The sequence below is a fragment of the Capra hircus genome, chromosome 3 (genome assembly GCF_001704415.2).
Source record: "Capra hircus breed San Clemente chromosome 3, ASM170441v1, whole genome shotgun sequence".
Lineage (NCBI taxonomy): Eukaryota > Metazoa > Chordata > Mammalia > Artiodactyla > Bovidae > Capra > Capra hircus.
Genome location: NC_030810.1, coordinates 93,345,312 through 93,360,131, shown reverse-complemented (window position 1 = coordinate 93,360,131; position 14,820 = coordinate 93,345,312). Strand labels below are relative to the sequence as shown.

Below are 14,820 nucleotides of genomic sequence, written 5' to 3'. Positions count from 1 at the left end.
GAAGATGAAAATACAATATATCAAAAGAGATACAAATACAGTGAAAGTTAAAGGATGGGAAATTATGTACCAGGCAACAGGGAAACAAAATAAAGTGATGTCACTATATTAATATCAGGCAGAATCAATGTTTAGGCAAGATATTCACAATAGTTTAAAAAAGATCACTTTCCAATGACAGAATCTTGGATTAACTGGGAAGATGTAAAAATTCTAAATCTGTATGTTCCTAACAATATCATCTCAAAATATATTAAGTAAAAGTTTGACAGAATGATAAGGAGAAATGGAAAAATCCAACTCATAATGGGAGATTTTAAAACAACTCTCTCAGCAAATGTTGGAAAATGCAGCCAAAACATAGTCTGTGGTATACAGAAAATTTGAGCAGTACGTGATCTAGGTGACATTTCTTGAACATTGCCTGTAAACTTGTGCCCCTTCTTTGTATGACACAAAGTCATGAAGCAATGCTACGCTAAAAAAGCTCAACTTGAAGGGTATCAGAGGATTGAGGCCTTTCAGACTTCCCTCTGACTATAACGCAATATAGTTAGAAATCAGTAACAAAAACATAACTAGGGAACAATATATTTTTGAAAATGTTACTTTTTAAAAAATTCTAAGCACCTCATGGGTCAAAGCAGAAATCATGGTAGAAATTGGTAAGTAAATAGAATTGAAAGAAGATGAAAATAAAATATACCAAAAGATGTAAAATTTCGCTAAAATGGTATGGACAGGAAATGTACATAGTGAGAAAAGCAGAAAAGCTGGGGAGCTAAGCATTAATTTAAGAATTTATAGAAATAACATCAGGATAAACCTGAGGAAAGCAGAGGGAAATAAAGACGAGCAGAAATTGATGAAACAGAAAACAAGTATATAATGGATAAGCAGTCACCACTGATTCTTCGATTAGTCTCTAATAGATTGCCAAGAAAGATGTACACAGATGCATCAGAATTCAAATAGGCAATAATAAAATATTATGAACAAGCTTGCCAGTAAATTTGAAAACAAATAAAATGGGTAGGTTTCTAATAAAATACAAACTGACAATACCTGCTTAGGAAGACATAGAAAACCTGAATATCCTTTATCCCTTAAGGAAAAAAATTAATAACTTAAAATCTTCTAACCAAAAAAAAAAAAAAAACCCCACACAATGCCCAGATGGTATCTTCAGTTCAGTTCAGTTCAGTCGCTCAGTCGTGTCCAATTCTTTGCAACCCCATGAATCACAGCACGCCAGGCCTCCCTGTCCATCATCAACTCGCGGAGTTCACTCAGACTCACGTCCATCGAGTCAGTGATGCCATCCAGCCATCTCATCCTCTGTCGTCCCCTTCTCCTCTATCCCTCTCAGCATCAGAGTCTTTTCTAATGAGTCAGCTCTTCGCATGAGGTGGCCAAAGTACTGGAGTTTCAGCTTTAGCATCATTCCTTCCAAAGAAATCCCAGGGCTGATCTCCTTCAGAATGGACCGGTTGGATCTCCTTGCAGTCCAAGGGACTCTCAAGAGTCTTCTCCAACACCACAGTTCAAAAGCATCAATTCTTCGCCGCTCAGCTTTCTTCACAGTCCAACTCTCACATCCATTCATGACCACTGGAAAAACCATAGCCTTGACTAGACGGACCTTAGTCGGCAAAGTAATGTCTCTGCTTTTGAATATGCTATCTAGGTTGGTCATAACTTTCCTTCCAAGAGTAAGCGTCTTTTAATTTCATGGCTGCAGTCACTATCTGCAGTAATTTTGGAGCCCCCAAAAATAAAGTCTGACACTTTCCCCATCTATTTCCCATGAAGTGATGGGACCAGATGCCATGATCTTCATTTTCTGAATGTTGAGCTTTAAGCCAGCTTTTTCACTCTCCTCTCTCATTTTCATCAAGAGGCTTTTTAGCTCCTCTTCACTTTCTGCCATAAGGGTGGTGTCATCTACATATCTGAGGTTATGGATATTTCTCCCGGCAATCTTGATTCCAGCTTGTGCTTCTTCCAGCCCAGCGTTTCTCATGATGTACTCTGCATAGAAGTTAAATAAGCAGGGTGACAATATACAGCCTTGACATGCTCCTTTTCCTATTTGGAACCAGTCTGTTGTTCCATGTCCAGTTCTAACTGTTGCTTCCTGACCTGCATATAGGTTTCTCAAGAGGCAGGTCAGGTGGTCTGGTATTCCCATCTCTTTCAGAATTTTCCACAGTTTATTGTGATCCACACAGTCAAAGGCTTTGGCATAGTCAATAAAGCAGAAATAGATGTTTTTTCTGGAACTCTCTTGCTTTTTCCATGATCCAGCGGATGTTGGCAATTTGATCTCTGGTTCCTCTGCCTTTTCTAAAACCAGCTTGAACATCTGGAAGTTCACGGTTCACGTATTGCTGAAACCTGGCTTGGAGAATTTCCTTAGGGGAGTTTTACCAAACTTTCAGTAATAATTTATGCTTGAAATAGAAAAGAATAGAAAAAAAATAGAGGGCACTTCCTAAATCCAGTAAAAGGTACAACTATAAAATTTTAGAGAACAATATAGGAGCATATGTCTGTGACCCTAAAAAAATGGGAATGATTTCTTAAACAAGACACAAAATGTGCCCCATTATAATGGAGAAAGTCAGTGAAAATTCACATCCGTTAAAATGAAGGATTTAGATCTGTGTTACCACTTCAGAACATATATTGACATTACCTCATAAATTGAAACATAATTTATATTCCTTGAGCCTGAAATTTCACTCTAACGTATGTATGGTTAAAAGACTTAAGAGTATCAGAGGACATGTATAAAACTGTGCACAGAAAGAGTTCTAATCAATGAAACTAGGAACAACCCAAAGGCCCAACTGACACAGATATATAAAATGGCATAATCTCACAGTGGAATATTATACAACCGCTTAAAGGAACAACCATACCACATGCATCCACATGGGAGTTTCAAAGGCATACTGTGGACATAGATGCCAATCACAGAAGACTTCACGCAGGATGGTTCCATTCACATAAAGCTTAAAAACTAAAAAGACAATTGGGATGTACACAGGTCACATTTTGTTGATTCTAAAATATACTTTTTCACACTTTAAACTCTCTAAAATTACAATGCATCTTACAGTTTATGGTGCTTTGTAATTACCCTTAGGAGTACTTTCTCTTTCTTAGACATGAAATAATGATGCATCTCACAATTGTTGAGGACTTAGGTTCAGTGAAATATGGTAAAACCAAAGAAAAGCAATAGAATGATGAAAGTAAAACTTGGGAGCATGATGACCTATGTCACGGAGGGAGGGACCTGAGGAACAGAAGAGGAACCTAGGAGAATTTTAAAGAAGTTGCAACATGTGTTTTTTTTTTTTTTTTTAACCTAGATATTGAGTATATTGGTATTTGTTTTACTATAATTCTTCAAACAGTTTAGACCCTCATATGCATGATATTTTTCACAATTAAAAAAGTGTGAAGAAGTATGGAAATGGAGACTCATGTAGAATTGAGGAAGTTGGAGAGAGAAAGGGGAGAAGAGACGCAGGTGATGATTGGGGAAGGGTGCAGAGGACGCTACAGGAAAGACATGGGACGATGACCCCAAGATGCTAGGAGGCTTCAGCCCATCACACACGGAGATATCAGGAGAGAGATCTCTTCCTATACTGTGGCAAGAGTGACGAAGGAAAAGATGGGCTTATGGAACATATGGGTGTTATGGGTGTTTTCCTTATGGTGATTACTATTTTCTTAATGAAGAATTTATCTATGGGGTGGCAGTAGTTATCAGAAATGGCAGAGGTGCACAAATGGACTTGAGGAATAGGCATCTACAATGCTAAACGTTTATTCAATGGTTACATGCCAGCTTTAAACAAACAGCTTTTTACACCCATTGTTCTCTTTATCCCCCATCAAACTGGTGAGGTATATGTTCTCTTATGATGTATTAGTTTCCCAGGGTCACCATAACAAGATACCACTGACTTCAACAGCATAGCTTAAACAACAGAAAATTGTTTTCTCGCAATCTGGAGGCTACAAGTCCAAGATCAAGGTGCCAGCATCGCTGGTTCTCCTGAGGCTGCGCCTCAGTTTTCAGGTGGTCATTTTTTGCACCCCTGTCCACTGTGTCTCTTCTTCTGAGATCATCAGTCTTATTGGATTCGGACCCCACCCTAACAGCCCCTAGCTCTAAATACAGTCGCATTCTGAGGTATTGGTGGTTAGGGCTTCAACATATGAACTTTGGGCCATAACAATGCCCATAAAGTAATGGAGATTTAGAGAGGTTGAACAGGTTGCCAAGGGCATGCATTTAGTTTCAGAAGTGGGATATGAATGCAAACAGATCCACTGCAATCTCTGAATGCCAACTATTCCACTAAAAAAAATAGTTGGGGGACACCTGAAGAGTGGAGATGAATGAAAAAGGGCTTTGGGAGAATTAAAAAAAGCTGACCTGAATAAAAGAGTAATATTATGAGATCTCAGAGCTGTGTAATCTATCCCAGGAAATGGAATAGATGAACGATCCTCTCATAGACTCCGTTGTTAAGTTGGAGCTTTAATCAGAAAGACGGTAATTTTTTGGTAAAAAATGGCAGGAAAAGAACAATTCAGCATCAGCTGAAGTCCTCTCCCCTTGGTTCCCTTTTTGCAGAGGCCAGTTTAAATTATGGGCTGAGAGGGGCGACACCTGCTGGGCTCTGCGCTGTATGGGTGGGGACCTGGCTCTTTTCAAATGCAGTCCCCCACTGCCCTCTGATGGCCAGTAGTAGGAACACCCAGGAATGTGCACATAGCTGTACTTTCTTCAGAAAAAGACAAAACTGAAGGGAAAGGTGGGAAGAATCTACTGGAATCAGGCTGTGGAGTATGTCAGTCCCATTCCTTTCCATACACATACATACACTTCAGGTCGATGGTACAATCAGCTTTCATTTTTTGGAATTCTGTGACTGTTTTAAAACTTGCATCAGCTGTTTTCATCATTAGAAAAATATATCTGCCACCTTCTCAAAAATGATGTTTCTCAAGAGAATTCAAATGCAGAATAACCAACAAAATATTGGTTTGCTCATAATTTCATGTTTTTTCAAAACTATAAACCAATGGTATGCTTGTTCAATATTTTAAAACCATGATTTCCAATGTGACAATGCAAGGACCCCACTACTTGCTTACGGCATTACTGTAAAAATAACTGTATCATTTTCAAAGATGACTTTTCTTTTAAAAAAAAAATCAGCAGTTCATGCTTTTAGAAATTATATATCTGGGGGAAATGTTCTCAGTGATAAGGGATTCCCTTGAATTGAGAAGCATAAATGAGTTTCAGAAGAAACTGAATCCCCCAAGAACTCCTAGAATTCCTTGTCTGTGTGCTTCACAGGATGTGTGGCCTTGATGATCTCAGTGAAATTCAAACACGTGGGCTCAAGCGTCTTCAGGGTCCCCATCCTAGTGTGGGTCCCCAGACCCCCTTTATACAGTTCCTAGAATGAACATTTAAAATGCAAATCAAGTCATAACACCTTTTGCTTCTGGAGAGGTCAAATGTCACACCTCTGATTTTAGAGTAAAATACAAATTCCTTACCAGCTTTACAAGGCCAAGTGGTCTGACTTACGCCAGCCCCTGGCCCCCCTTTCTTCCCTTTCAGCTGCTCGCAATTTCATCCTCTATTTCATGGCTCTATTTCAGTATTCTGTTTATTTCCTTTGGGGCATTTGCAATAATCGTATTTATTTATCAGGTGTTCATTTCCTGTCTCCACCATTAGGTGTCATCCGCATCAGGTGAGTCCTCGCCTACCTTGCTTTCACTGCACCCCCAGTACCTAATGAACATATATTTATCAGTGAACAAGTAAGCAAACCAGTGAGCAAAGAAAGGAACCGAGAGGGGGATGACACCAAAGTCATTCCATGCAGATCACAGCACTGAGGGCCTTCCGTAAGTAGAAGTCCCACCCCAGACCCACAGCATGGGAAGCCAGCACCGGGGTCACTGCACTTCCACCTTTGACGCCATTACTCATCAGAACCACGCCCCCTTTCTTAGAGAACACCAGGGGAGACCCACAAGCCCCAGCCAGCATAAGGAGAGCTGGAGGGCGCAGGGGCCGCACAGACATGCTAACCACCTAGCAGATGTAATCGTTCAGCCAGTTGTGTTGCTACTGATCCTGAATGCAAACCCCAGCCACTAAAGCAACGATAAAATGTTGGGTTTATCCGGCGCCTTCCCCTTGAAAGGGCAGCAGCACAGTCCCGTAGGCTCGCAGCCCTGCCCTGGGGGAGGCAAAGGGATAGTCCCATTTAACAAATGGAAAATCATGAGCCTGTGCTCAGTGGGCTGGAAAACCACTCCTGGGAAGCAGGATGGTGCCTGGCCTTTCAGGGGTTCTCATCCTGCATCCTCCCCGTCAATCAGAGCCTGAGTCAGGGAAAATAGATTCAGAACCATCATCAGTTCAGAGTCTACGGCTCAGGGAAGCCAGTGAGAGCCATCCTCGGAAGAGGTAGCTCGTGGGGCAGAAAGGCTTGCTTGGTTGCAGGGAGCGTGGACCAGACATCATGGGGCAGAGGTTTCCCCGCTGAAATGCTGCTGGGTCGATGTAATTTCCACTGCCATCTGTGGCTTCTCTCCCAGACAAGATCCTGGCATTTGACTGAGGAATGATCCACAGAGAGTGAGGTCAAGCTTGAATGAAATGTCCAAGAATGTCCCAGGGCAGGCAGCATCAGGGCAGGCTGATCTGGGGGTCCTTCAGGAAGAAGGCCAGTGTCTGGGCCAGGGCGTCCAGCTCGCAGGAACTGACATGCTGCAGGAGGTTGCTCTTCCGCACGAAGTAATGCTTGAGGAAGTGCTGACTCACACACTTGTGCAGCTTCCTCACCAGGCGCAGGAACCCCTTAGTGAAGACCTGCCAGTCCTTGGGATAGGGGTACTTCTCACAAGTCCAGAAGAGCACGGTCTGCGGAAGCAAGAGGTGGTGTCTGACATCGTCCTGGGCCACTGAGGAGGGTGTCTTCAGGAGCATTCCTGAGCTCATGTGGCCTTGGGAGGAGGAGACAGGAGCCCCAGGGTTCTAACCATGGATTCAGGATCCCCAGTCTCCTCCACCTGGTTTCCCTGCCTCTTTGGTACTTTCTCCTCTGACTTTCTTACCTGGTATCACTTGGCCATCTGAAAATTATCTCAGTCCATATGAGGATGAGATGGTTAGACGGTATCACCAACTCAATGGACATGAATTTGAGCAAACTCTGGGAGATAGTGGAAGACAGAAGAGCCTGGCATGCTACAGTCCATAGGGTCACAAAGAGTTGGATATGACTTAGCAAGTGAACAAACACAATAACAGGTCCAAACTGAACTCCTGGCCCTCCCTCAGGTACCTGGTGTGCTTCCAGGGTTGTTTATTCAGTCTGTTATGCAAGATAGAAATCTAGGAGTCAACCCCTTCCCTTACCACCTCCTATCAAGTCCTGGCAATCCTCCTGCCTATGCATTTCTCAATCCACCCACTTACCTTCATCACTGATATTATCATCCTCTGGCACAGCCCGCACCTCTTCTAGTCACCATCCTATCTATTGCCATCTATCCATTGTAGCCATTGTGATCTTTCTGAAATATCAATCTATGTTTCTTCTTGTCTAAACTACTTCAAAGTCTTCCCGTTGCTTGTTAATTAAAAAACACAATTGTTAGCATGGTTTGGTTGACAAAGCTTGGTCCCTCCTTTCTTTCCAGGTCTCACCCTGTGCCCTCCCTCTCTCTCTCTCCTTTCATCCACGCTGGCCTCACTTCATGCTCTCGTCTATCACAGGGCTTTGCACAACCCACTTCTTCCGTATGGAGCATTCTTCCTGCCCGACTTGTCCAGGAAACTCATCCCTTCAGTTTAGACTTCCCTATGACACTCTCTCCATCACATTCGTTTCGTTTATTCATCACACTCTCATCATCTCAGCAGCAGTGATGACCGTGGTGGTCGTTTTCCTGTGTATTTATGTGTATTACTAGATGGCAAGGGCTTCCCAGGTGGCGCAGTGGTAAAGAATCCACCTGCCAATACAGGAGATGGAGGAGACTGTGGGCTCGATCCCTGGGTCGGGAAGAGCCCCTAGAGAAGGAACGGAAACCCACTCCAGCATTCTGGCCTGGAAAATCCCATGGACAGAGGAGCCTGGTGGGCTGCAGGCCATGGGGTCACAACGTGTAGGACATGACTAGTGACTAAACAACAGCTAGATGGCAAACTCCATGTGAGCAGGGAACAAGCCTATTTGTATTCACACTCATTGTTACTAGCATTCAGCAGAGGGACTGGCCCAGGACAGGTAGTTAGTAAACATTTTTTGACTGAGTGAAATAATGAATTAATGTTTGGGTTTAGATACTGAGTATTTTAAAAATATAGTCTTTACTAAAAAGTAAAAGAGCAGTTTTAGGTTCACAGCAAGATCCTGAGTGTGTTTTGATTTAGAGGACATTGTTCTGAGTAAATGAGTTGGAGATAATTTCATGCTAGTCAAGATAACCTAGATACAAAAACATGTTTTAATTCCTCTTGTAGTTAAGCTTTTATCTCCCTAAACAAACAGAAGCACTTAAGCCTATTATAAGCCAGCCTCTGTGCCTTTGAGCAGGTTTAAGCATAAATAAGCCAATGAAAGATAAGTTATTTCTTCAACTGAAATTGCCATAGGGGAGGGACTTCTCTGGCAGTCCATTGATTAAGGTTCCATGCTTCTAATGCAGGGGGCACGTGCTTGATCCCTGGTCAGGGAATTAACATTCTACATGATGTGAGGCAAGGCCAAAAAAAAACCCAAAAAAGTTTAAAAACCCAATTAAAAAAATATTGTTGGTGGGGGAAGCCTCTTTGGGAAGGATGTAACAATGTTCTGTGAGGTGACTGTGATTGGCACATCCTTCCTGATGCTGTTCTGCAACCCAGTCTCTTCCACTTTCCCTGGACTAAAGCCTTGGCAAGGATCCTACACACTCAAGCCATCACCCAGGGTGGTGTTTAATAGCACATTGCCATCAGCCAAGTCCATCCCAGTGTCTGCACGTGAGAGGATTCTGCCCTTGGAGCAGGAGTGGAAGGCGAGAGGAAAAGGCAGTCAGTACTGTTTTGATTTCTCAACAAACAACCCCGCCCCCTTTTAAATGCCCACTCTTAAGAATGTTCAATTTTATTATGCCATGCAGGTGGGCTAGGGAAGACTAAACAGAAGACATTTAAGGAGTTGCCCTGAAATCCTCTAGATGAGCTGGAAGTCACTGGAATACAAGTAAATCCTGGCTGGATTACAGCTTTGAGAGCACTCAAGGACAGGAAGACCTGTGGTGGCCCTATTCAGTCTTCCTAAAACACTCATGCTACTTAAAGCATTTCTATTCAGCCTGATTGTGGAGCAATGAAGTCAGTGGTTAGTTAAGAGCATGAGATTTGATATGAGATAGCCAAGGGTTTCCTTCTCAGCTCTGACTCTTCCTACCGTGGTCTCTGGAAAGGTATGTAAGAAAGAAGCTAAACCCCCCAAATGCATGAGACTACCTTCAGAAAATATGCATCCTTGATCCAGGAAAACAGGTGTATGTTTTTAGGGGGACATGCTTGGGGACACTTTAAGAATGCTGAAACAGAAGAGGAAGGCCTCGCTATGTGCAAATGAGATGTTAACAGATTCTCAAGATCTCCTGGAGAAGGAAACGGCAACCCATTCCAGTACTCTTGCCTGGAAAATCCCACGGACGGAGGAGCCTGTAGGCTACAGTCCATGGGGTCACAAAGAGTCGGGCACGACTGAGCGACTTCACTTTCTTTTCTTTCAGGCAGGACAGGGAGAATAGGTTATCAGAAAAGACAGAAAGCAAAGCAAAAACTAGTGATTCTGCAGGGGGGAAAGAGAGGTGAAATGTAAGGTCATTCCAAACCACGATCAGTAAGTATTTACTGAGCAACTACTATGTATGAAGCATTGGGAGAGATGCAAAGGGTTTGGTACTAGCTGCCCTTCAATAGCTTGTGTTAGGAGTGAAAGAGTAACACAGGGCTGGAAAACAGTCATCCACTGGATGAGATGGGGCACAGACGGGAGCGTGCAGAAGAGCACAGCACACCCCAGGGACTTGCGCTATCCTGTGCAGGTCAGGGAGAAGGGCTGATGCTCTGAGATGGGTAACAGCGGGGCTGGGGCTGTGCTGTCTGTCTGTAAGAGTCAGATACCTCCACCCTGCACATAGTATTATAGGAGCGTCCAGTTCACCAAGTGTGGTTGGAACTTTGAGAAAGAGGAGTTGAGAGTGTGATCAAAAGCCCTCTCCCCAGGGTGAGCCCCTGATCCCTGAGTCCAGGTCAGGTTCTGCTGCCCTGCATCCTCCTAGGGCAATGCTCCTCTCCTTCCCAGTATCTCCCACGTGGCACGATTCCACGTGCACCTGTAGACTGTTGACCAACATCTGTCTCCCTTGCTGGACCACAAGCTACACAAGAGCAAGACCACGTCGTGTTTGCTCAGCTTGCACCTCCATGTTTAGAACACACAGCAGGTGCAGGGGGGCAGGTGACTGGCCCACAGACATCTCAAGAAACATTTGCTAGGTGAATGAATGGGTGAGTGAATGAGGGAATGCATTCAAAGCGGTCTAATGCTAAATCCTTGCCAGGGACCTCCCTGGTGGTCCAGTGGTAAAGAATCTGCCTGCCAATGCAGGGGACATGGGTTTGATCCCTGATCTGGGAAGCGTCCCTATGCCTCAGAGTAACTAAGCCCAAGCACCACAACTACTGGCTCCTCAACAAGAGAAGCCACTGCAGTGAGAAGAATAGCCCCGGCTCACCAGAACTAGAGAAAGCCCACGTGCAGCAACAAAAACCCACGGCCGTCAAAAATAAATAATTAAATAAGATTTAAAAAATAATAATAATGATAAATCCTTGCCAGGTGGTTTGCTGCCATGTTCCTGGGGTAACCCCAACATTTCCTGGTCTCCTCCTCTGCACAAAGTGTGTGTGTGTGCGTGCACACCTGGGCTAGAGTGTAGACTGAATGCACCATAACATGAGGGAAAATGCGAATCCACCTGAGGTGTGAGCAGCTCACAAGATCTCACCAGACTGTAGACTTCTCCGGGGTAGAGGATGCATGCTGTAATTCATTTCCGAACCTCAGCAGGGTTGCTGGCACACAGTGGGCACTTGGGTTGGTTTGTTGAGTGAAATAGGGGGAGAGAGAGAGAGGGAGACAGAGAAGGCAAGACAGAAAGGGAGTAAGAGAAGAGGGGAACCGGAAGAGGCAAGGGAGGAGGCGGAAAGAGGAGGCAGAAGACGGGAACCCTGGGCAGAGCTGCTGCGGGCACGCAGCGGGGCTGTGCTTCTACACACACACACACACACACACACACACACACACAGACACACACACACACACACAGAGACACACACACACAGACACAGACACACAGACACACACACACACACACTCTGCAGAGACCCACCCTGTCCCAGCCCCTCTGCGCTGGGGCCACCCCCTCACCTGCAGGTGGTAGGACGTGATCACAGGCCGTGTCCCTGGACACCAGACGTCCTCCTTCATCTGCCTCAGGGCCTGAAAGCACTTCCGGCGGCAGCCCCCGTCCTCGTCCAGCTGCTCCAGCAGCACCTGCTCCGCCCGCAAGAAGCTCAGCTGCCAGTGATAGCTTGAACAGGCCAGCAAGCTGAACCCGAATGACTGGGAGGGAGAGAAACACCGCGGCAAGTGAGAAGGGTGGGGCTGGTCCGGGAGAAAGCCACCTCTGAAGCAGCCCGCTAGGGTGGGGGCCCTGCCAGTGGGCAGGCAGCAGCCCCCGTGGGGACACTGAGGGAGCCTCCGGGCCAGCCCCTTGCACGTGGGCAGTTCACGGGGAAGGCTGTGCCCACTTTCTCTTGTGCAGTGGCTCTCCAACTTGAGCCTGCCCCAGAATCACCTGGAGGCCTCATGAGAACACAGACTTCTGGGCCCTGCCTCCCACGTCTCTTCAGCAGGGCCAGAGCGGGGCCCTGGAATCTGCATTTTTAACAGGTTCCCAGGTGGCCCTGCAGGTTCTGGGAATCTAGTGAAATCTCAGATATGCTTCCGAAGCTGGATGGCGGCCAATGATGCCCTGGGTGGTTAAGCTGAGAGCGCCTCTGGTGAGCCGAGTCCCTGCAGGATGATACCTTGATGCATTGCACTGTCTCCGGAGAAGGCCAGCGCTTCAGACATGAAGGCCACTGGGCTTTCTTGGACCAGGCAGTGGGAATGTCCACTGAGGGGGTCAGCTGTAGTTCCACCTGACCTGCAGAGGTTTCCACGACAACTCGAACTACAAGGTGGTCCATTAGCATGCGGACCCTGCCTGGTGGTAAATGACAGACAGACAATGAGAAGACAAATAATGGTTCAATACCAGTGTTTGAAGAAAGAATTTGTGAGCTGTGGCTTGTACCAGCCGCTTGTAACTGGTGGAGCAACTTTCAGAATGTCATTAGCACCCCGAAGGTGGCATGTTTAGGTCAAAGTGAAAGTGTTCGTCATTTAGTCATGTCTGACTCTGCACAACCCCATGGACTGTAGCCCACCAGGCTCCTCTGTCCATGGAATTCTCCAGCTAAGAATATCGCACTGGATTGCTGTTCCCTTCTCCCGGCAATCTTCCTGATCCAGGGGTCGAACCCGCATCTCTTGCATTGCAGGCGGATTCTTCCCCATCTGAGCCACCAGGGAAGCCCACGTTTATGTCAACATGAGACAGCTAAGTGAATACTGATGGAAGCATTACTAGAAAATCTCACTGTTGGTGGGGTTTTCTTTTCTCCTTCATCCTCTCCCCCCAAGGTTTGACTGTACTTTTTCTAAAAAAGCAGTTGACTCTTTCCAGAAGGCTCAACTGAGCCATAGTATACAAGGAAAAGAAATAGTTTTTGCTACTGTAAGATGAAACCCAAGCATTTTTCTATAACCCAGGTGTCCAACCACATGTAGGATAGCCTCAGACCCCTGACTTATTCATTTGCCTTTGGTAGAGTTCAGCTTAACCTGTCTCTTAACCAAGTTCCAGTCTCAGGGATGGCATTTGTTCCCACCACCCATTAACTAGCCCAGCTTTGGAGGGATTTATCACCATAAGCCTTGTGATCATAAAATACTTCCAAGTGTGTCATGGCCACTGGCTTAAAGGGTCAAATGGGCAGAAAGAAGCCTTCATTGTCTTTTCCAACCAAGCAAAGAGAGGGAGAGAAAAGGAATGGGTCTGGGGACATTTTTCAGTTGATAGACTAGAATTCATTTCTAATCTGTTTCCCCTTTCTTTCAAAAGATAAACAGTAGTTTTTTTGTTTTTGTTTGCTTGCCTTCATTATAGATAAGGATGAGCCATCCTGAATCGAAATCTATTGTTTTGTTTTTCGTTGCTCAAAGAAGGAAATGAAAACTCATTCATTAATTGTGTTAGGTTGTTCAAAAGGAAAACACTGCTCTCCTTGACTGGGGTGTGATAAACAGCTTATTGTCTGTATCTCATCAGAGCCGCCCAGACAGGAACATGACAACGTCTGGCACTTCAGCATTATTTACTGAAAGCACCTCATCAACCTGGCCCAGTTTGAATCTCTTATTTGCTCTTTCACTATTAACAGCATTGAGTGAAGAATGAGGAGGTAAGCAAATGTATCGGCTCCAGCCTGCCTAGTCCACACCTGGCTTCTGCAGCTCTGCTTATTTGGTGTGTGAAATTTGGCTATTACTTGATCTCGCTAAATCTCAGTTTCTTGTTTGTAGAACAGTTAGAAAAATGATCCTAACTCTAACAGGATTGCCAACAGTATTAAATTAAACAATCCATGAAAGCATCCTCTACATTGTAAGAAACCATTCAACATGAACTATGTCCATTACAGAATCTTTCAGAACTATTCTGTCTAGACAAGCAAAAGTACATGCAAATCCTTTGCTTTCTACACAAATGGAGTTTCATATTGTTCAGCAGTTTGGTTTTTCACTTAACTATATTGCAAAGATGGAAATCAGTCCTGAATATTCATTGGAAGGACTGTTGTTGAAGCTGAAACTCCAATACTTTGGCCACCTGATGCGAAGAGCTGACTCATTTGAAAAGACTCTGATGCTAGGAAAGATTAAAGGTGGGAGGAGAAGGGGACGACAGAGGATGGGATGGTTGGATGGCATCACCAACTCAATGGACATGAGTTTGGGTAAACTCCAGGAGTTGGTGAAGGACAGGGAGGCCTGGCGTGCTGCGATTCATGGGGTCACAAAGAGTCGGACATGACTGAGCGACTGAACTGATGTTGCACGGGAATTTTTCATAACTCTGTGTGTATACACACACACTCCATTCTATTTTTAATCCTAATTTCTCTCCATTAGTGTGAAATACATGCAAAATGTCAAAGTCAACAAAGTATTTTAAAAGGGAAATTAAAAGGATGGTTTCCATTAAAGTCATATATTGGATTGGAGATTTCCAAACCCATGGCCTCTAAGACATATAAAAGTTTAAAAACATTATTTGTAAGTAAGGAAAGAGACTGCTAGAAAGTAGGAGACTCATATGAAAATAGAAATGAACCAAGAACATCTATCTAGGAAAGTACTAAGTCGGAGAATTGCTAAAATACCCTGATGGCATTAACCCTTGGTACTTACAGCTTCTGTGTATAGAAACAGCACAGAGAGGCAGAGAGGGGGTCTAATGGGCCAAGGCTAGGTGGTGAGCCTCCAAGCCTGGAGTCAGGAAAAGCTGTATCTTGAGGAAAAT

The 14,820-nt window shown here is 44.6% G+C and overlaps 1 protein-coding gene across 6 annotated transcripts in view; it reads right to left on the bottom strand.

Annotated features, from left to right (window-relative positions):
• MAB21L3 (mab-21 like 3) overlaps nucleotides 3,831–14,820 on the bottom strand; it is a 29,215-nt gene continuing 18,225 nt past the window's right edge. For all 6 annotated transcript variants that reach the window (XM_013962504.2, XM_013962508.2, XM_005677821.3 and 3 more), the window contains 3 exons: nucleotides 12,221–12,399; nucleotides 11,559–11,753; nucleotides 3,831–6,979 (listed from right to left, as the gene is read on the bottom strand). In XM_013962504.2, the coding sequence (XP_013817958.1) occupies nucleotides 6,746–6,979; nucleotides 11,559–11,753; nucleotides 12,221–12,399 (608 nt within the window). In that variant the 3' untranslated portion in view covers nucleotides 3,831–6,745. The remainder of the gene's footprint in view (nucleotides 6,980–11,558; nucleotides 11,754–12,220; nucleotides 12,400–14,820) is intronic.